This window comes from Vipera berus, assembly GCF_964194415.1.
Source record: "Vipera berus genome assembly, chromosome: 1".
In the NCBI taxonomy this organism is placed as follows: domain Eukaryota; kingdom Metazoa; phylum Chordata; class Lepidosauria; order Squamata; family Viperidae; genus Vipera; species Vipera berus.
Window position 1 is genome coordinate 271,494,196 of NC_138202.1, and position 23,021 is coordinate 271,517,216.

General features: G+C 37.4%; 1 protein-coding gene across 5 annotated transcripts in view; it reads left to right on the forward strand.

Moving 5' to 3' along the window:
• Positions 1-23,021, forward strand: part of UTRN (utrophin) — a gene marked incomplete at its 3' end in the record, with an annotated part of 377,026 nt that overhangs the window by 32,969 nt on the left and 321,036 nt on the right. For all 5 annotated transcript variants that reach the window (XM_081313934.1, XM_081313935.1, XM_081313936.1 and 2 more), the window contains one exon: positions 21,751-21,812. In XM_081313934.1, coding sequence (XP_081170060.1) covers positions 21,751-21,812 — 62 coding nt within the window. The remainder of the gene's footprint in view (positions 1-21,750; positions 21,813-23,021) is intronic.

A 23,021-nucleotide genomic window follows, 5' to 3' on the forward strand; every position in this document is an offset into this window, starting at 1 on the left:
TTGCTGTTCACTGGGCATAATTTGCCCAGTGAAGGAAAATCATAGCTATCTTGCTCACTCTTCCAAAACGATCCTTCCCATTTTGTTAATTGAACTGCATCTTAGTAGATGTATAATAGTAATACGTTATTAGCAGTTATTTGACTTCTTTGTATTGTTAATCCACAGATAATTGATATAGTCTAGACACATTGAAAAATTATTTAAAAATTAAAAGGGGCAAAAGCCATAGTTTTAAGGACTCTTCATAAATCACACATAAAAGAGAAAATAAAAGTAAAATGATTTCCCAGTGTGCTGCAGGATTTTTTAAAATATAAAGATAGTTCCATTCATTATTTTAATAGTGATTTTATTAAAATTACAATTACAATAATAAAAGGGTAATAATAAACTAAAATATAAAAGAATAATATGAGCCAATAGTGTGTGGTGGCAGCCAAAAATACCAGTACATTCATAAGTTGCATTAACAGAGGGATTCAATCAAGAGCTTGTGAGGTACTAACACCACTCTATACAGCCTTAATAAGACTATGCCTAGAATACCGCATCCAGTTTTGGTCTCCACACTATAAAAAAGATGAGACTTTAGAAAGAGTGCAGAGAAGAACAACAAAGATAATTAGGGGACTGGAGGCTAAAACAAGTGAAGAACGGTTACAGGATCATGGCTAGTCTAGCGAAGAGAAGGACCAGGGGAGACATGATAGCAATGTTCCAATACCTGAGGAGGGGATCAACCTATTTTCCAAAGCAACTGAAGGCCAGACAAGGAATAATGGATGGAAACTGATCAAGGAGAGATTCAACCTAGAAATAAGGAGAAATTTTCTAACAGTGAGAACTATCAATCAGTGGAACAGTTTGCCTTCAGATGTTGTGGGAGCTTCATCATTGGAAGGTTTCAAGAAGAAACTGGACTGTCATCTGTCAGAAAAGTTGTAGGGTCTCCTGCTTGGGCGGGGGGTTGGATTAGATGACCTACAAGGTCTCTTCCAACTCTGTTGTTCTATTCCATTTTAATAAAAGAAGGCGCAGAAAAGAAACAAAATAGAAAATAAAAATTACAAAAATAATAAAATACTGTAAACAAAAGAAGAAATATATAAAGAAATGACTTCTTTCATAACAAGCATAAACAATTTTAATAACTTACCACCTTCTCTTAAAATACAACAAATGATCTCTTCTTCTTGTATCCCCTCTACCTACAAATTCTTAAATTTTGTCATTTCAGTTCTGATCAGCAAAAGTCCATTAAGAGTTACCAGAGATAACATTTTAACTATGAACACTAAACCAATTTTATATTTTCTTTTCTTTCTTTTAACCATCTTGATCTTTATTTTCTTCAAATCATGTCCTAGAGCTTGATTTCTTTTCATTTTTTTCTTTGTCCTTCCTCACAAAATTCTTCAAGCCTTTAACAAGCTTCTTTTATAATCTGATATAGGAAAATTATCCAGGTTACTCTTTTGGCTTGTTATTTATATATACCTTTTAATTATTAAAACATCAACTGGTTTCTTTTGTACAGTATATCCATTGCAGAATATTTTTCTATATCATTTGTGAGGCCTGTCATTTTTAAAATCACTTTCAGATCAGTGTCTGTCTTGGGTAAAATTTCTTCCTCTTTCATAACATATTATAAACATAGTCTTAAAATTAAACTCTGGATCCATTGTTTAAAAATATCCTTGAATGTGGAAATATTTTACTTTATTCTGTATTATAAAGTCAAAGAAGTGTTCTTCTTTAGATATAATCTTTAGTTCTTTCTAGTTTCCTCTAGTGTCCAATCTTCAAAGATCCATTGTATTGTTTAAAAAACCTCAAAACAAAAGTATTTTTTCTATGAGAGGAATTCTAATAATTGCAAAATCTTATTTCAAATTCACCAGGAGCATTTGTCTGCTTGTAATTTTCCAAAATCAAAGTTCTAATCATCTTTTTTCTGTTTATTGAAAAAAAATCCTTAAACTTGTATTTAAAACTTCTTTTGCTAAGGATTGAAGGAAACTCATCTGGTGTTTTCAGATTTGTTGATCCAAAAGTTCCTAATAGCTAAAAAGCAATTAACAAGCAATTTCCAAAAGTGATCCAAAAAGGAATTACACAATTACATTTTAAAGGTGCCAACTATGGCTTGAACAGTACACGGAAATGAGTCAGGATTCCACTTCCTACATTAAGAGCTCATTTGGACACCTAGGTGATGATCTTAGTTGATAACCATGTTGAATTATTTGTTTATTCTTTCCCTATGTGAAATATTGAAAAATCTATCATTTAAGAATCAATTGATTTTGCATTTGTGAAAAAAAGCAGTCAATCTGATATTTAGTAGAAATTGGTCTATTCATTTAATAAAATATAATACAGGTAGTTCACAACTGGGACTGGCAATTCCATCCCTAAGTAACATGGTTGTAAAGTGAAAAAAAATCATGACGGTGCCTGACTTACAATGGTTATTCGTCAGTTCCAGCTGTGGCTGTTAAGTGAATCATGACAGGTTGTTAAATGCAATGTCATGTGACCCACATGACTTTATTAACTCTATCAGAAGCTAAATGTGAAGGTTACAAATAGCAGTCACATGATTATGAGATGCTACAATGGTCATGCAAAAACCATCAAGTTTATGCTGGTTGCCAAGCACACAGACATGTGACTCTGGGGGTGCTGTGGCAGTTGCAACTTTGAGGTCTGGTTGTAAGTCTCCTTATTCAGCACCATTGTAACTTCAAATGGTTACTGAATGAATGATTAGTAAGTGAGGACTACCTGTACTGAATCCTAAACTAATATACTTTACTTTAGTTGTAACTGCTACTGCTGCCTTCTCTCTTCTTGCACTTCCATGAAAAAAATTACAATATTCAGTTTGTACCTTATATCCAACCAGATTTTATTATTTTGTCCAAACTTAAGCCACCTTAATTTACATAATCATGATTGCCCTGGTATAAACAGTAAGTGGATTTTTTCTAAATCGAATAGAAGAAGAAAAGAGACATCTGGAAGCTGACACTTCTCCTAGTGAATCTCAATAAGTACTAAATCATATTTTGGCATCACTTCTACCAGCCTTCTATTTTTAGGTGAAAAGAGACAAATTCAATTCACATGATTGAGAAAGCCTATAGTTTGGCACGATATTTAACTGTGCTGTTTGGCAAAGTAGAATGAGAACTCAGTAGAAATCTGCAAACTACTTAGTGGTGACTGTGAACTGAGTTAGGAACTAAATTGGCAGTCAGTTTTGGGTATCATTCCTGATTTCTTTTTCAGCTTGGTTAAAAGTTCTCCCTATTTTAGACTGAAAATAACATAAAGGCACACAGCATCTTAACTAATGGTATGTTAAAATAAGTCTGCTTTATGAGCTTTAGTTTGGACTTGATTGTTTCTCATTAACTGTCAACAAAACATTGTTTGAGTTCAGATGTCATAACAAGCCAAAGTTACTCAAAAGTGGAGGCAGAAACTCCCGTATGTGGGAAAAGGAGGGATAATAGGTAATCTGCAGCATCTGCAGTGATGGCTAAAATCATACTTTAGTAGGAAAATTAAACTGCTTCAGCATTTGCTGAAAGTTGGAAAAGAATTGGTGAATGAACAGCAGAGGAAAGAACACATTTATTGTTTATATATTTGGAATTTAAGCCACCATTTGATTTGGTGTATTTCAACCAAATTTGTTGGGCAGTTGCATCCTGTGGAAACGTGAGCTGCAATTCAGTGTCCATTGACATCAATAATGTTGTGCATGCTCTATTATTTAAGTCCCATATGTCAGGAGGCCATGGCTGGGCAGGAGGATTAAACACCATCACATGGGTACCTTCTCTACGAAGCAGAAGTCCAACCTCACTGAGCCATGGCCTGTAATTTTGTCCTGACCGCTTCAATTTTGAATCACCAGCCAGTGGTACAACAGAGGGTGCCTGTGGAGGAACATGCAATTGAGGTACTAGCTGTGCAGTTTGTGCAAATTGGACTTGACCTGCAGGAGGCGCTGGTTGTGCAGGCTGTGCAATTTGGACTTGGCCTGCAGGGGGTGCCTGTGCCTGTGCATGGACCTGTGGCAAATGAATTGGAGCCGCCGTAGGTACTGGTGCAGGGGGTGGCTGTACTTGAGCTGCAGTGCCACCCTGACCAGCAGGAGGTGCTGGCACTTGAGCTGCTACAGTGACAAGGTCCCCAACCTTTTGGGCACCAGGGACCGGTTACGTGGAGAGAGGTTTTTCCGCAGACTGGAGGGGGTATGGTTTGTGTGCTGCCTGCATCCCACAGATGGGGCTTTGCTTGTTTGTGCAGACTGGTTGCTGGCATGCTGCGGCCCAGTACTGGTCCACAGACCGGAGGTTGGGGACCCCTGCAGTAGACCAATCTTGCCCTATCTCTCCAGAGGCCCAGTAGACTAGCCCTTCCTTTGGCTGCTGGAGATAGAGTAGATAGGGTGCAACGGGTTGCTGGTTGTTGAATATAATGCTAGATCAAGATTTTTAATATTGATCCGATGCAGTTCTTTGTCCAACAATCTAACTTGTTTAGTGCAAAACAGATGTTTCGTTCCATTGCCTGTTTCTTCGATTATCAGGAGAATGGTGGAAACATTTCTTATAAAAAGGAAGTACTGATATTTTAATGACTTTCAAATGTATTTTTGATGAAAGATTGCAGAAAAAAGTGTTTGGAGAGGAATGTTCTTTTTCAGTAAAATAAGGAGAAGGCTAAGCAAAAACAGGTGTGGTGGGAGTATTTTAAATAATGGTATTTATTCAAACTTTTTTGCTGAAGGCTTATATATATATTAATATAATCTCCTCTGAAGTCACATATTTGTGAACTGCATATTTGTATATTGTCAGAACTTGTTCATATTCAAACTGAACATGTTCCTGTATTGATATTTATTACTCAGAAATGCGTTGTGCCTTGCCATAATTTACGGAAAAAATAATATGGATAGTTGAGCCATAGTTGAAGATTTGTATTCCATTACATTGCAATCCATTTTTGAAGCATCTGCAACAATTTGATAGCCATAGTGCATCTTATCAGGATTTGTTACAGGGCAAGGGGGATTCACGTGTCTGTCTGAGCAGGGTAAATTGGCAGCTTTGCAGTTACTATTACTGGTATCCTGAAAATAAGCTGAGTAAATTAGAGAAAAAGCGTTATGGAATAGTTGAACCGAGGTTCTGAAGAGAAGCTCCATCAATGAGTTGGAATAACAGCCAAAGCCACTAATGTGAAGATGGTGGTAAGGAAGATTTCCAATTAATACACCAGCAAGACAAAGCTGATAGGATGACGGGTTTGTATCGTATATGTACTATATGTGACACACACACATACTGTTGAGCTGCCACATGTAACTGGATAGCCATGGAGCCTAGGTAATCGCCTATTAAAAGATTGGGAGACATTTGAGCACTTTGGGAGAACTTCAAATACAGGTAGTCTTCAACTTACAACGACAATTGAGCCCAAAAAATTTATTAAGTGAGTTTTGCTCCATTTTACAACTTTTCTCACCACATTTGTTAAGTGGATCACCGCAGTTCTTAAATTAATAACACGGTTGTTAAGTGAATCTGGTTTCCCCATTGACTTTGCTTGTCAACAGGTTGCAAGAGGGGATCACAAGACTCTGGGACACTGCAACCATCATAAAGGTGAGACGGTTGTCAAGCATCCGAATATAAATCAGGGATGCTGCAAAGATCATTAGTGTGAAAGATGGTCATATGTCACTTTTTTCAGTGCCATTGTAACTTTGAATGGTCGCTAAATGAACTGTTATAAGTCGAGGACTACCTATATTAGTTTAGGAGGATTCATAGACATCCCCTACAAAGCTGCTTTCCTTTTAAACACAACACACCAAAAGAATCCACCATCTCAACAGCCATGGACTACTGAAGTAATATCATTGAAACTTTAGCAGGAAAGAAAGAAGACAAATAAAACTAGAAGATGAGTGGTTATGTAGGTAAGAACTTTTCAACATCAATGTAGCATATGAAATTTCTGATCTGATTATACAATAAATGCATTTTCATTAGATTGTTATGATTTTAAAATAATGGGTGGAGATATTTTTGGTTTGGGAGGAAAGAAAAGGTTAAGATCATGCTTCAGATTTTTGAGGTTTCACACTGAATTCTTGGCTTCTGGTCTGGGGTGGAAGCTATTAGGAATCCCTGGTGAGTAATCTTGTTGCAGTTTTTGTCATGTAAAGAAAAGAATGACTAGATATACTGTAAGTAAGTTCACAAAATTACTTGTTTTGGAGATATTGTAGAAATTTGTCCTTTTTTCTGATTTTCATAATAAAGGCAACTGATACCGGGTTTCAAGCAAGCTTCCATTTTTTATTTCTTACTCATAAAAGCTTTTTAAATTAAAATATACTAATGTTATAGAAATGGAACCTGCCATTCTTGAACAAAATTATATGGAGACTTGAACGTAACTAAAGTTTAATTTTGAAACTTTTTAAACTGCTGCAACATTTTTATAAATATTCTTAAATGTAAATGGGATTCTTTTTTAAAAAATATGGATAGGAGCCATTAGCCATTGTTACACCCCCATGTCCAGCCAGATTTCCTTGGCATGATGTTTCCACAAAAGTGAAAACTTTAATTGTGTTAAAAAGGAAGGAGATGAATCATTGTCCAAATTTTCATAACATGATGTAGTTCAATATTTATTTGAGCAAACTCCCTTTTATCTGGAGATAAAACAACTATGGGGAAAATACGCAAATGCCTGTATTTATTTCTAGCAGGTTGTAGCTACCAGACTATGTAAAAATCTAATTCAGTGCTCAGTTCTGTATTAAAATATTAAATGTAGCAATAGCACTTAGACTTATATACTGCTTCACAGTGTTTTACAGCCCCTTCTAAGCGGTTTACAAGTCAGTGTACAGCCCCCCAAAATCTGGGTCCTCGTTTTACCAATATTGGAAGGATGGAAGGCTGAGTCAACCTTGAACTGGTCAGAACTGAACTACTGGCAGTCAGCAGAGTTAGCCTGCAATACTGCATTCTAACCACTGCACCACCACAGCTGTCACAAAATATGTGATTTTGTTAATAGGATTATTGAATCATTGAATGCAATGAATTTAAGATTAAAAAAAACAGCTATATTAAGTATAGCAATTTCAGATCTTAAAGTTATTGTTTGTGTTTATTTTCATTGCATAAATTCACAGTCTTGTCTCCATGATCATAGATATGTTTTGCTAAGTAATACAATAGTTACATTTTTAAAAGATGCAGTTCTAATAGTACTCGGCTGGAGTCTAATGAATAGAAAAGTTGGTTGCTACTTTCTTCTGTAAAGACCACAACTTATTTCTGAAAAGTTTCAGAAGTTCTTGTTACACTTAGCAGATTTATTTATTTCTTAGATTTTATCCCGCCTTTATTCATTCATGAGTAACTCAAGGTAGAAAACATACATAATACTCTTCCCTCTTGCTATTTTCCCCACAATAAGAACCTGTGGCAGGATTGGTCTGAGAGAGAGTAACCGGCCTAAAGACACAATAAAATGGCAGATGACAAAGGAATGGAGATTATTTATATACCAATGGTGTACTCTATTATTGAAAATGCTCTTCCACCAATTATTTGGCATAGATTACTTGCAGGGTCATTTCCTTCTCTATCATTGGCTTTGCTCTCTGAGTTTTAGTGGGGCATCAACAATCAATTTTTGCTGTTAGAAGTCAGGCAGCCTCCTTGTTACAAATTGTATATTTTATTATTTTTATTTATTAAGTTTGTTTGCTGCCCAGTCCATAATCTGTGTTAGCTGCTTGGAGGCATAATGTGGGAAGAGGCAGATTACACATTTTAAAATAAATAAGGTTCTTGGGCTGCTTGGTCCACCAGGAAACCAGAAAAGTTTGAGAACATATTGTGCAACGGGAAGTCTGCTAACACAACATTTGATTCCAGTTTTATGACATTTGAGGAGTTCTAAAATTGGAAAAGTTACCTTTTCTATAATATAAATGAAGATAAATCAAACGTTCCAACATTTATTTAAGTGAACCAATAAAACTGGTAGTGATTTTTTCAACATCTTTTAAAATATTTAAATGATGTGACAAAACCCATTTTTTAAGACAGTAAAAAAAGAAGAGTGCTTAGAAAATAGTGTATACATCTGGCTTGTCATGTTTCATGTTTTGCAAAGTGAGTCATATTGCATCAAAATTAAATGTTTATTTTTCTTATCTTTGCCTATATAAGAATGCCTTCTGTCTGACAAAATCGGTGTTGATAGCTTGTATTTATGAAAAGGGGTTGACAAAAGCAAATAGGGCAATATAAGCTAGCAAATACAGTAGCAATTTAAGAAGCATTGGCTTGCTTAAAATGTGGTTATTTTCATTCTTGTACTATATGAAGCTCATTAAAGTCACTTTCTGTATATCAGTCTGAAGTGCAATAAAAGATGGAGTGCAGTGAAGGAATTAATAAAGACACTTCTATTCTTTAGTACTGCCATTTTCATCTTTAAACATTGCTGAGCAGGTGCCAACAAATAAAAAACAAAGTCTTTTGTGAGATTTATTTTGTAGCTTACTTTAACATTGTAATGGTACAAATCCAAGGAAATAGTACAAAACTGTATTTGATATTATTTCTAAAAGAAGTAGGGTGATTTGGTTTGATCTTTTGAGAGGGATATAGAAGCAATCCGGATACTGTATTGGATTGATCCTCATCTTTGATGCAGCATCATACTTAGAGAAATCCATAACTGAATGACATGGTAAAAAACACAGAATGCTCAAAATTAATGATAAATACTCACTGATTCATTCTGACATCATCACTTTTTTAGTAGTTACCCCAAAGAATAGGTGGGGAAGATAGAGAAAGAAAATAGATGAATAGCCTATTCTGTGGTTGAAGATGGACTTGTCTTATCTTTAGGATTGTTTCTAGCATAGCTATTCTAAAGTGAGGAACGATGTTGAAGCTTCTGTTTTTATCTAGCTTGCTTGGGTTCATCACTTCCTAGATGTGGGAAGATCTGGTGAGGGAATACACATTATAATCATGATTAAGCCACTAATGAATTTAACATCCCCGATCACAAAATTCATTTCTTTCTAAAGCAACTTTTATAGCTTCCAGTGATTGGATTCTTTAACGCTCTGGAGTTGAGGAGTGTTTCGTTCTGAAGAAATTGGTTACTAGATCTGCATATTTAGAGAAGAGAAGTATTGTTAGCTGGGTCCAAATTCATTTTGATGAGAATCCTGGGACAAAATGGTCATAAATTGTACCAAGCTTTTCAAACTTTTAAGTGTGTAACAAGACACAAATTAAGAAAGCATTTTCAGTCAAAAGAATGTGACATATTTGGGGCATTGTATTAGGTCTTTCTTTTGAGAAGCTAGCATGTATAGATACCTTTTATGGAACCATAAATCTGAAGGGAAATTTCAAGCTCATATGCTTAGTCTTCTATTGATTCTAGCAATATTCAAGGACAGGAGAATGACTCTTAAAGTCCAGTATTAAAAAAGAAAAAATAGAAAAGAATCGTATGAGGGATTAACAAAATCACATATTTTGTGACAGCTGTGGTGGTGCAGTGGTTAGAATGCAGTATTGCAGGCTAACTCTGCTGACTGCCAGTAGTTCAGTTCTGACCAGTTCAAGGTTGACTCAGCCTTCCATCCTTCCAATATTTCGGAGTCCCCTGCTGAATCATATTGGTGATTTTGTTTTTTTGGAACTTGTTTGCTGTCAATATGTCTGTCAGGGTGTGTAGTTCTGTTTGTATATATACACACCCTGACAGACATATTGACAGCAAACAAGTTCCAAAAAAACAAAATCACCAATATGATTCAGCAGGGGACTCCGAAACAGAAAAACATCCAAGAAGAAGAACAGAACAACGGACGAGCCATCTTGCCCTACATAAAAGGAACAACCGACAAAATCAGTAAAGTACTACGCAAACATAACATCAAAACCGCATTTAACACTGACAGAAAGATATCAACCATCCTGAGAAATCCCAAAGACAAAATAGAACTGGAAAACCAGGGCATATACCAAATCCCATGCGCCTCCTGTCCAGCAACATACATCGGACAGACTAACAGAAGAATAGAGGTACGTGTAGAAGAACATAAGAACTCAGTACAGAAAAAAGATCACACATCTTCACTAGTACAACACATAAACACTACGGGACACAACATCAATTTTGAAGGTACAATAACAATCGCCAAAATAGAACATCTCAATAGCAGAATAATCAGAAAAGCCATTGAAATAGAAAAACACCCAGACAGTATGAACAAGCGAGACGACACCTCCCGCCTACATACCATTTGGAAACCAGCATTGATAGAGAAACGAATTTCAGCAAACAAGGATTTAAAAAACCAACAAACAACCCCAAATGCCACCAGCCCCAGCAAGACTCATCCACACCCAGAACAAAAACTCTCCCACACAGAAGACAGAACAAGTCAAGCAAAAGTGCCATCACCCAAGCAGAAGAACGCACACACGAACCTGACTGACCCATACCAGAGATACATAGCAGGTCCTCGAACTCGGAGCCAAACCATGGCTCTGGAGGCCACTACACAGCCCACTCCTCAGGACACCAAATCACAACACTCAGGATATTACAACACAACAAAAAACCCCACCCATTCAGAACACACCCCACCCAATCAGAAGACAGCCACGCCTCCACTCAATCAGAAGACAACCACGCCTCCACCAAGTCGGAGGACACCCCCCCCACCCAATCAGAAAGCAGCCACGCCTCCACCCAGTCGGAACTCAGCCCCACCGGCAGTTGGAAAGAAAGGAACAGCCAGACCACGCATTGCTCCTGGAAGCAGCAGGAGGAACACTCCGGCCTGATGATGACGGATGGGATTTCGTCGAAACGTCGCCACAACTTTCTGAAGATGAAAGGAACGCGGGAAGAAACCTGAGACTCCAGATCTACACATACAGACACCCGCGAGAATCTACGAAAACAAATATATATATATATATATATATATATATATATATATATATATATATATAAATTTGATATAGTGCTAAGGTACTGGTCTAGAAACCAGGAAACTGTGAATTCCTAGTTTTGCCTTAGATGTGCAAGTCAGCTGAGTGCCTTTGGCCCAGTCACTCAACCCAACTCATCTCACAGGGTTGTTGTGGGAAAAATAGGAGGAGGAAGGTGCATTTTGTATATTTGCACCTTGAGTTAATTTTCAAGTAATAAAGGTGGGATAAAAAGTAAGTAAATAAATAACAAATTCTCTCCCCACTCCCAAATCACTATAGAGATTTTGGTCAACATATGCTATATCGTTGGCACTATTGATTTGCTAAATCAATTCCCATGGAAAGCAAAGCTTTTCAAAGAATTAACTATGTGTTGATTTTTCCCCCTATTCTATCCTTGTTTCATATCTGTGTTGTAAGGTACATAAGCATCTGGTGTTTTATGCACTTCATAGAGTTCCTTTGAAAACAATTCAGAAGCATCTATTGATTTTAGTTAAGACTTCTAGGGTTTGACTGGAGCCTCTGAATTGGACAATATTGCCTTGATCTTGCGCCTGTTTTTACTGGCTGTTCCATTTGCTTCTGAAGTGACTAAAGATGTTTTGGGAGCTCTTAAAGTCCTAAATGATTTGGGATTATAATACCTATCTCAAGGAATATATTTCTCTCTGTGACCCTGCTTTAGATTCTTCAGACCAGGTATGCTTTCACCACCATTTGAGATAAAATGTGTAGATACTAAAGACATAATGGATTTTAGATAAAATAAGTCATTGATTGGTTATTTTCAGGTTGTGTTTTTTTTCTTTTTTATTGTAATTGTGTGTTGCCCAGGATAGTCAAGGGATCAAAACCCGTTCATTCATGTCTTTCTTTTGTGGAATTTGTAGTCTTTTTAATTAAAATACTAAATTTAGTGCAAGTAACATTGTTGAATAATTAAGACATATACAGAAAGGAAAGAGCCATAAGCAAGTGAGAAAAAGTAGCTTTTGTTATTGTTATTTAAAGAACTCTGGATGAAATTGGTAACAGCTGGGAAACTGGCAATAGAATAGGTTTGAAATAGAAATTTCCATGGACAGTATAGAAGTCAGTTTAGTGTGGAAACAATACTGAATTCTTATTGATTCTGTGACTGATGATTTATAAAAAGTCTATTTGATACCTGATGAATATAGAATATAGAAGCAGCAATTTTGTTGCAAATGATTACAGATTTAATCCCCCCCCAGTCTCCTGGCTGGAGCTGCATGTAACTTTAGAGTAACTAAATAAAGGAAGGAAGTACTTTCCATATACACTCTAACCATGCAACATTTGCAATGGAAAAGTTACATTTTGTTCTATGTCTCACTTTCTTTTTCACAAAGTTCTAGCTGATTTAATTTGGATAGCAGAGCTGTTTTAATTCTCTAAGCTCTTTTAGTTGGGTTTCTCTTCTTTCTTTTTGCAAACACTCGGAATACTTGAGATACAATAGTGGCCAGCATGGCTTGAATAGAAATAAAAATGCAAAGAACAATCTGATTCTAAGTGTAATTAAACCTTTGGCCCTCTTGTTTGCCCAGTTTATGTTTTTCTAATGACAAACACATGCTATAGTTTGTAGACAGATGTAGCAATTGAAGGAAACCAGGTTATTTGTTAACTCATAAGTTATTAAAAATTGGATACCATAGAGTTTCTTCCTGCTCTGTTTCTTACTTTCTCCAGGAAACTGTTACTTATGACTCAGTACTGTTTTGGAGAGTTTCTCCTTCTATTGGCTTCTTTTCATGGCACTTGAATCATATATTAGGCGTATTATCTAAGTTTGATTTGAAAAAAAGTCCTTTTTGAGCAAGTATTGTTGCTCAGGTATAATTAATGATGGTGGTCACTGGAAAGAGCAACCAGTGAGATACCACAGTGTATACATTTCTGCGATATTCACTTTATAACTGTTTTTAATAAAGATAAACATACATAATCATATCTGCACCATTGAAAATCATGTGGTTTGAGCTGGTTTGCTTTATAAATCAGTAAATTAAAATAAAATAACAAAATAATCTTTATGCCGCCTTGATATCTCAAGACGTTTTTGTTTGTACAAGCCGGCCTAGCCTGATGGGGGATTGGTGGGGTTTTTTATTCTTGTATTCTTAATATTATCTTTGGGGTTTTATAATTGTAATATATCAATTGTTTTAAAATCGGGCAATTATTTAATTTTCTTTTAATATTTGTAACTTTGTATTTTATTCTTGCCCTGTGAACCGCCCTGAGTCCTCAGGGAGAAGGGCGGTATAGAAATATTATTAAATTAAAATTAAATTAAAATATATAGTTTCACATTAAGTATAAAGGGAGATAAAGTTTCAGTGTATGGGAAACAGATAGTTGCATTTCAAGAAAGGTCTTTATTCACTCCTTGTTTTCCTGTCTTACATTTTGAGATATGGAGCTTTGGGAGATATGAGACAAATCCCTATCAAAATATTAAGAATCCTCTTATCTCTACATATCCTTATATTCTTGATACAGGAGAGTGACTGGACAGTGGTGTCTATGCCATTGTGAGAAGATCTGGGAGGAAGGATTCCGGAAGCAAATCAACTTGAGATAAAGTTGTTCCCCAACTTTACTTAATCACTTGTTAGATATTTTTCCCCTATCTTACCTCTAGAAGTTCAAGACAATATACATTGTACGTCCTTTTTCAGTTTTCTTTGCAGAGCATTAGAGAAAACATTTTTTTTATTACATTTATATCCCGCCCTTCTCCGAAGACTCAGGGCAGCTTACAAGCTTAGCAGTAGCCTTCATTCTATGTATATGCCTGCTTGTTAGGGCTTTCACACACACCCCAAGCAGCATTATTACAAAGTCAGCTTATTGCCCCCAACAATCTGGGTCCTCATTTTACCTACCTCGGAAGGATGAAAGGCTGAGTCAACCTTGAGCCTGGTGGGATGCGAACCTGCACTAATTGCAGGCAGCTGGTGTTACTTAAGGAGGCATCAGCCCACTGCTCCACCAAGGCTCTTTTATGTATGCAACAATCTGGACTACCAATATATGACAGCAGTCCACTGGCTCATAGTGTGGTACTGTAAATACAGGAGCTGGTGTTGTCATTTCATAGTGCTTGCTTCCCACACAGTAAAACTTCATAATTTTATAACACGATAAAGTAAAAAGTATGCTTAAATTAATGCATTTGGTTTAAAACAGGTTCTCACTAAGTTAACTTGGATTTATTCCTTTAAAAATGTTCTAGCATTGTCGCTGTAGTAACTATTCCAATTTTCTCTAAGACTGATTTGTTTTCAGGAGAATATCTCTGCTGGTTCAGGAAATTAGAGCACTGTCGTATAAAGAGAGAGTGGTATATAGAGAGAAATCATGCGTACTTTCTTACACCTTATTTGAGTGTACTTAACTGTGAATTAGAATGCTTCATGATCTCTAGCATTAGAGATATGGTGGAAGTATTCTGCTTCAGAAAAGAAATGGTACTTTTCATTTAACAAGTAATCATAATTAGTAGTTTTCATTTCTTCAGAGTGGAATCTTTAATGTTAGATAAAGGAATGTAAGTATCATACTTGATTTGCATTTTTAGGATTATGAAAATGGTGCCATCGTTTTGCCAAATCTCTCTCTCTCTCTCTCTCTCTCTCTCTCTCTCTCTCTCTCTCTCTGTGTGTGTGTGTGTGTGTGTGTGTGTGTGTGTGTGTGTTAATTCCATGTGATAAAGCATGAGTGGATAAGTTATGGTTTGGAAACATATTTATTTATTTATTTTGATAGAGAGTTGCCAGGACTTGCTATTGGTATGATTATGTCACAAGATTATGGGCTGAAGTATTACACATACATGAAGTATTACACAGGGATATTGAGACTCATTCAGATAATCCGTTTTAATGTTTAATGTGGTGTCCCCAAAAGAAAAGCAAGTGCTTTTTTGCCACTAAATTTACCTCAGTGTTACAGGCTTCAGGGAGGCAAAGTACAAATTAGTTGTTCCTGTTAGATAGAGGATAAAAAAGTTTACATTTCAAAGTATTTCCATGATCATCTTATCCCAATTTGTGATCCTTCAGATAGGACTGTGGTTCTGAGCCAATGTCTTGTGAGAGCTGTAATCCAAATACATCTGGAAGGTTCCAGATGGTAAAGTTTAGTGTATGTGTCAATCTTTATAATCTGCAAAGTCCAAGCTAGGTTTGGACAATAACTTTGGTGTGCTGGTCATTAAGAAATGAATGAGGTATCTGGTTATAGTACCTCACATTGCATAGATTGACAAAATGTCATTCATACTAGTCTTTGGGTATCTTGCTTTACATTCTGAATCGGGTAAATATCAACTGTAGTTTAATTTGGATGAAAGACCACCTATGAGATGTTTCTGAATGCTCCCAACAGCTTCGCAGTTTTAAACTTTTATCAGCTCAAAAGGTCTGAGAACAGGCAGCTCTTTGCGCTATTGGACTGAAAGAAAATCCAAAAGTGAGAAGAGTTGGCAGTATCAAAGTGCAATGAAGAATGTTACCTGGCAATTATGTGTGTCAGTGTTGTGAGAGACTGCATGTACAGAGGTCCTTGTCCTATGGCCATTTTTCAGCCTTAGTTTGAAGTTACAATGGCACTGAATGAAGAGATGACTAGCATTTGAAGATATAGCCATTGCAACACTCTCATGGTCACATGATCAAAATTCCGGCACTTGGCAGTCTGCACACCTTTATGACTATAGGAATGCTTCAGCTCAATACACCTGCCTATTCCCCCCCCCCATCTCTGCCCTTTTGAGTACTCTGCACAGGGGCATTTCTCAGTGGCGGTGGCCCAGAGTCTTCAGCAATCTGAAGAGCTGTGGTGACACAGTGGTTAGAATGCAGCACTGCAGGCTAACACACTGCTCACTCCAGAAGTTCGATTCTGAGTGGCTGAAGATTGACTCAGCCTTCCATCCTTCCGAGGTCGGTAAAACGAGGACCCAGATTGTTGGGGGCAATAAGCTGACTCTGTAAATGGCTTAGAGAGGGCTGAAAAGCACTGTGAAGCAGTATATAAGTAGTTTTTTTTGCTATTGCTATAATCTCAGCCAGTTGCCATCACCTCCAGGCCTCTACTTCAGTCCCAGTGCAGCCTGCGCCATTGCTGAGGACCTCGGCTTCACTCTGGTCAGCCACCCCAGTGCCACAGCACAAAGCCCCAACTGCCTCACACTCTGCAGACTCTGCTGTGCTCAGCTGACCTGTTATTGTGTTCCTCCCACTGCTGACAGAGATAAATGTTTAACCTTTAGCTTTCTCACCTTTCTAAAACAGAAGTCTCCAAACCCGGCAATTTTAAGACTTGTGGACTTCAACTCCCAGAATTCCTCAGCCATTCTGGGAGTTGAAATTCGCAAGCTTAAAGTTGCCAAGTTTGGAGACCAATGTTCTAGAATAATTTAAACAATTACAGAAGTTGGACTATGTAGGTGGGTTTATTATTTTATTGATAAAGTTTCTTGCCGATGTCTTAACATGCTTAAATTGATGAAGCTGATCTTTCCATCTGATTAAAGCTGTTCTTATCCATTGTTTGGCTTATTACAAAGAATCTGCTTGTGATCAGTGATGCAACAAAATGTCACACTTAAATAGAATGGGATTATCTTGAATTTATAAGAATTTGAGATTAGATAATAGATGGGCTCATATAATATATTGTACTAATATCATGGCATTTTAGCTAAAATTTGTTGAAGAAGCCAAAAGGATTGGGATTCATATATAGTATTAAACAAGAAACTATGGTTTATAAATGAAAGAGCTGGTTTTATAGGTATGCTATACCAATGCTTGATAAATCATATATGAATGATATGAGTGCTCAAATATGAATTCAATGACTTAAGTAACCAGTATAGAATTGGTGAACTTTGTCCCATAGCAATTAATCCTGCAGGAAACTCAGGATTGGGGTTAATGGGATTGATTGACAGCTAAGGTTTCAAGGTTAGTGGATGGTTAATTAGAATATAAAGACCTGCTGAAGTTTGTTAGTATTTACTGAAACCACAATAGATTATTATGCAAGATCCTCTTCTTCTAATTCCTTACTAATAAGGCATATGATCAGAACACTAAATTGATGCAACAACTCTACGTATATAGCTGGTTCAAGGCACACTGGTGTTTTAGAAAGCTCTTAGATTTAATGCGAGGTATGGTTTCTAAGGTGTATTTTATAGATTAGCATCATTTGCCAAACAAGCCATTGTGGCTTAGACAACAAGTTATGATTAATGAAATGATATCTAGGCACGCTGTGTAAACATAATCACAGAATCTGAGTAAACAAAGGTGTGTTTGCATTTGATTTAAAAATGATTCTAAGATACTGTTGTGAAATGCAGAATGGCTGTGTTTGTGATGTTTGCTTACAAATTTGAATGGGCTTGAAATGGTTTCCATAGGTCATATATCAAACATCCTGCTTTGAAGAAATCCCTTTTTTACTTCCATGATCCCATGCTCTTTCTAGTGGTCAAATGATACGAGTATTTTTAATGGAAAAATGAAATTCTTTAATAATTGGATCCTCGAAAAAGAACTTTTGCCAATTGAGCAATCCTATTAGCAAAGATTATCACCTAAAGCAGAGAATCATGTTTAAAAATAGTACTGAATGTTATAATAAAATACATTGCCTAACTTATTAATATTTATTGCATTTTTATGCAAAAAAAAAAGCGTTCATGGAGATACCAGGACATGTGGGTGTGTTTATGTATTCATTATTATTTATACTTTGCAATCACTATTTGATTAAACTATTTATGCCTCATTTTTATATCCTGCCGTCTAGTTCGAAGTGCCGTCTGAACAATTTACAAAACAAAAACAAAACAACTTTGTTTTGAAAGTTATAAGGTAAATTGGACTTCAAATAAGCCTCCCCAAAGAAGGAAAACATATCAGGGAAAAAGAAAGCAAAGAGTGGAGAATGAATTTAGTTTTGGGCTTCTCACGCATTAGGATTTTGTTGAATATATTGCAGTTTGGAGTGGGCTAATTAGTTCTCCGAAGTTACTGTTGTAATGGGGGTCAACAAGGAAGGGAGTCAGTACTCAATTCCTCTTATCAGGATGTACTGAAGTGCTGTGCTGGATGCAGAGGTGGGGTTTTCTGTTTTGGCAGTGAGCTTGATTTCTAGCATTGCTATTCTAGCCCACAATCTTTTTGCGTAGGCTTTTCTTATAACTGTCATCCAAAACCATAAGTAAAAGATTATCTGGATGAAGAAATGTTTAAAGTAGAAAGTGTTATTGCTATTCAGGTGTCATTACTTTCAGATGTTGATGAACCACAGCTGTCTTGGTCCCTGTCCACTAACTGATGGGGTTTAGAATTCAGCAGTCCTATATCTAAAGGTTGGTTGTGGGTTCTCCACTCCTGCACTAAATGTTTCAAACAGCAGACTGCCTGCTCTTATGTATGTTTCATAATTGTTCATTAAGAGCATCATTCCCATTTTGAATACAAAGGAAGGTTGTACAGTACCTTTTCCTAGCCTGCTACTCCCTAAGCTTGAAATCATAAAATGCATGAGCTGCATGGTAAGGTAAAGGTAAAGGTTCTCCCACAGATGCGTGCTAGTCGTTTCCAACTCTAGGGGCCGGTGGTCATCTCCGTTTCAAAGCCAAAGAGCCAGTGCTTGTCCGAGGATGTCTCCGTGGTCATGTGGCCGGCATGACTAGACGCCAAAGGCGCACAGAACGCTTCCCACCGTAGTGGTCCCTATTTTTCTACTTGCATTATTACGTGCTTTCGAACTGCTAGGTTGGCAGAAGCTGGGACGAGTAACAGACGCTCACTCTGTTATGCGGCACTCGGGATTCGACCTGCCAAACTGCCGACCTTCTGATTGACAAGCTCAGCATCCTAACCCACTGAGCCACCGCGTCCCTGGTACTATAGGCTATATAGTTTAACCATCTGCTGCAGGAATCCACTGCATCTCACTTATTTTGGCCATGTCAAAATAAGTGACATGGCCAAAATAAGAGAAAGCTATTATGTTGGGAAGAGTTAGTGGTAAAAGGAAACCCTGAATACGATGGCTGGACACTATCAAATCTGACACCAGCTAAAGTATAGAACAACTCAAAGAAGTAGTGCAAGATTGGAAGATTGTCCCGTAGAGTTGCCAAGAGTCGGACACACTGAATGGATAACAAAACGTCCCATTGCTTAACATCGGGGACAAGTTACTACCCCCTGTTGATAGGGCCCGCAACCTGGGTGTCCTCCTAGACTCGCAGCTCTCCCTGGAAGATCACATAGGAGCTGTGACCAAGGGGGCCTTCTCCCGGGTTCGACTAGTTCGCCAACTACGGCCTTATCTGGACCTGGATTCCTTACGTACAGTCACCCATGCCCTTGTGACCTCTCGCCTAGACTACTGTAACGCTCTCTACATGGGGCTGCCCTTGAGATCCACTCGGAAGCTTCAACTGGTGCAAAGTGCAGCGGCACGGACACTCTTGGGAGCCTCCCGATACTCCCATATCACGCCTCTCCTCCGTGCGCTGCACTGGCTTCCGGTTGCCTTCCGTGTGAAGTTCAAGGTGCTAACAATGACATACAAAGCCCTACATGGCATGGGTCCGGACTACCTACGGGAGCACCTTCTGCCAATGTCAGCACCCCACCGTCCTGTGCGCTCCCACAGAGAGGGCCTCCTCAGGGTGCCACCGCTCAAGGAATGTCGGCTGGTGGCCCCCAGGGGGAGGGCATTCTCAGTGGGTGCGCCAGCCCTCTGGAACAGCTTACCAACCGAAATCCGGATGGCCCCCGACCTCCGCACCTTCCGACGCGACGTAAAAACTTTCCTGTTCCAGCAGTCCGGCCTGGCATGATAGCTTTAATTGGGGTCACAGTTTTGTTTTTACTATTGTTTTTTATTGTTTTTTATTGTTCAATCTGTATACCTTCCTTCCTCTGTACACCGCCCCGAGTCCCTCGGGAGAAGGGCGGTTTATAAAAAACAAACAAATAAATAAATAAATAAATAAATAAAAAATAAAATCATCATCAGCATGGCCATTTAAAAACCGTTTAGTGAAGGCAGATCTACCATTGATGTACTTAACAGCTCTTACGATCATTAAATTCTTCTTAATATTGAGGCCAAATTTCTTTTCTTTTAATTTGAACCCCCACTAGTCTTTGAACTCCTCTCCGTTCCAACATAGGACAAGGTCTGCTCCTACAAGCACATTATGTCCTTTTCGACATTTGTAGATAAATATCATATAGTCTCTTAAAACTTCTCTTACTGGATTATGGTTTTTGTCATTTGCAACAAAATAATGTGATTATGGTTTTAGTTGGAGATAAAAAGAACCAAACTGCTGCACACATTAAGTCACAAGTGTGGGAAGGACAGGATCTTCTCAATTCTGCTACTGTGAAATTCCCTGCCTAGAGGCAACTCTTAAAATCCCTCCTGTTGTCTCTTAAATTGCATGTTGAGACAGTTCACACAAGCTTTTGGATGTGCAGTGATGGTTCTCCAGTGATTTATTTATGTTTGTTAGATGATGTTTTTATGGATGACTGATTTTTTTTAAAAAATGAAGTATTGTATAAAAATTAATGAATAATTTGGCTGTTCAATTCTTCAGTTCTGCCTGGACAGTCTGGGGTGAGGGTTGGTGCATATAGATAGAGCAGTATAATCCCAAGGCAAGCAAATGGAAGCTTATTACTCTGCAGAATTCTTGGTCTTGTGATTGAAAACCCACAGGCTAATTCCTACTTTTATTTCTAAATTCCTTAAGCAATTAAAGGAAAGGGGAATTTTAAGAACCAGTGAAAAGGAATGTTGACCTTTGTGTCTTAATATAATGGATGATGTCAGAATGAATTTGATGTTCCAAGCACATTTTGAAATAAGCAATGTTAGTCTGATGTGTGCTTTCAAACCTCTGTATGATAAAAGTAAAAGGAACGAACCAAAGCAAAGAAGAAACAGAAGCCTAAACAAATGATTTCAGTGTTTTGTTGCAGTAGAGGGAAATCTAACTTTGATATCACTTTTTTGGGGGGGAAACAATGTTTAATACAGAGAAGAAGAGGTGAAATATCGAGATATCTCTTAAATACTATCCCCTGTCTTTGTGGAAAGTAATTAAGAGAATTATCGCTGTGAAAGAAAATTAAAAGGACCTTCTGATTGCCTGTTAAGAAGCATTTTAGCCCAGTAAAACTCGGGAATTTGAAAGCTCTTTCTTAGTAATTAGTTTGTATGAACTCTTCAGAAATTGTCAGTCTTCAGAATTTGCTTCTCCTGAAAAGATGTAACTGTTTTTGAGAATGCTAAGAAAAGTTTTGATCAGCAGGTACAGAAAATACTATTTTATCTATTTCTTTTATGAACTCAGTTTACATTCTGATAGGGACATGTATTATTATCCTTGAATTATGAAAATCAAATAGCTTAAAAACCACATTCTAAAACATTACCCCATGTCTCCATATTCTGATGAACCTCTGTTTTTTTCTTGATAACTTCTCCTGGAAGAAAAATTGGACAGCTATACCATTGCATAAACCTGAGAATGTTATTTAAATTTGTTAACTCTGTTATTTTCTAGATGAACACAAAGATGTACAAAAGAAAACCTTCACCAAGTGGATAAACACTCGTTTTTCGAAGGTAAGGCTGGCTCACAGTGGCTCTGCTTTAATCCCTTGCCTACCAGATGTATTGAATTTCCATTGAAGAGCATCAGGTTGAAAAAGGGTAGCTTAAGTTACGTTCAGTAAAACATAGCATCTTCAGTTATGTACTGGATTAAAATATGTTCTAATTCTAGATCCCAAGCAACATTTATTTTGTTCTCTCCCTATTTCTCCTTTAATTGTGCTAATCACCCTTTTAAAATGGCCATTTTCTTTGTCACCAAGTCCCTTCTTTCCTTTCCCAGCTCCAAGTTTGCAGGATTTGGTTAATGCGTAACTTTTTGAAACACCTTTCATTATAAAGGGCCCAGTAATAGACTGCGTACATTATATGTTTCTTGCAAGCTGCCTGTGTTGGCAGGACCTTCTCCAGAGATTCTGACCTTTCTGCAAACAAATGTTTGATTCAGTGTCTTTTAAAAGCCACATGCAAAAATACTACAGCCCCTTTCAGAGCAGTGTGGCATTGTCAGCAGTCTGTGTTGGGATTTCAGCCAATGTCAGAAATGCAACTCCAAAGTAAATCTTTTGCTTTTTCCAGCAATGAGCTAAGTTATTTCATATCCAGTGATGTGGGTATGGGTGCTCAGCATGACCCTTTACCCAAAGGAAGATCTCAGTTAAATGCAAGGTCCGGTAACTTCTATAGGACGTTCCCTTGTAGATTCTGTTGTCTCTGTATGCATTAGCATTCCTGAGTACAGATAGACTTGGATAGACCACAGATATACTCAACTTACAACCATTTGTTTAGTGACTGAAATTACAACCATATTGAAAAAATGTGACTTATGACCATTTTTCAGACTAACAACCTTTGTAGCATCCCCGTGGTTATATGATCAAAATGTGTAGGCCCTTGACAACTGTATTTATGACAGTTGCACTGTCCCAGGGGTCATGTGATTACAATTCTAACTTTCCCAGCTTTTTTTTTGGACAAGGAAAGTCAGTGGGGGAACCTAGATTTGCTTAACCACAGCATGATTCACTTAACAATGCCAAGGATTTGCTTAACAACTGTGGCAAAAAAAGGTTGTAAATGGGAACCTTAACAACTGTCTTGCTTAGAAGTAGAAATTTGGGGCTCAGTTGTGGACATAAATTAGAGACTGAATGTAGCTGTAATTTGGATAGCACAAATCTAAGGTTGGGGGGTTTGCACTCCCTATTTTTTTATCTA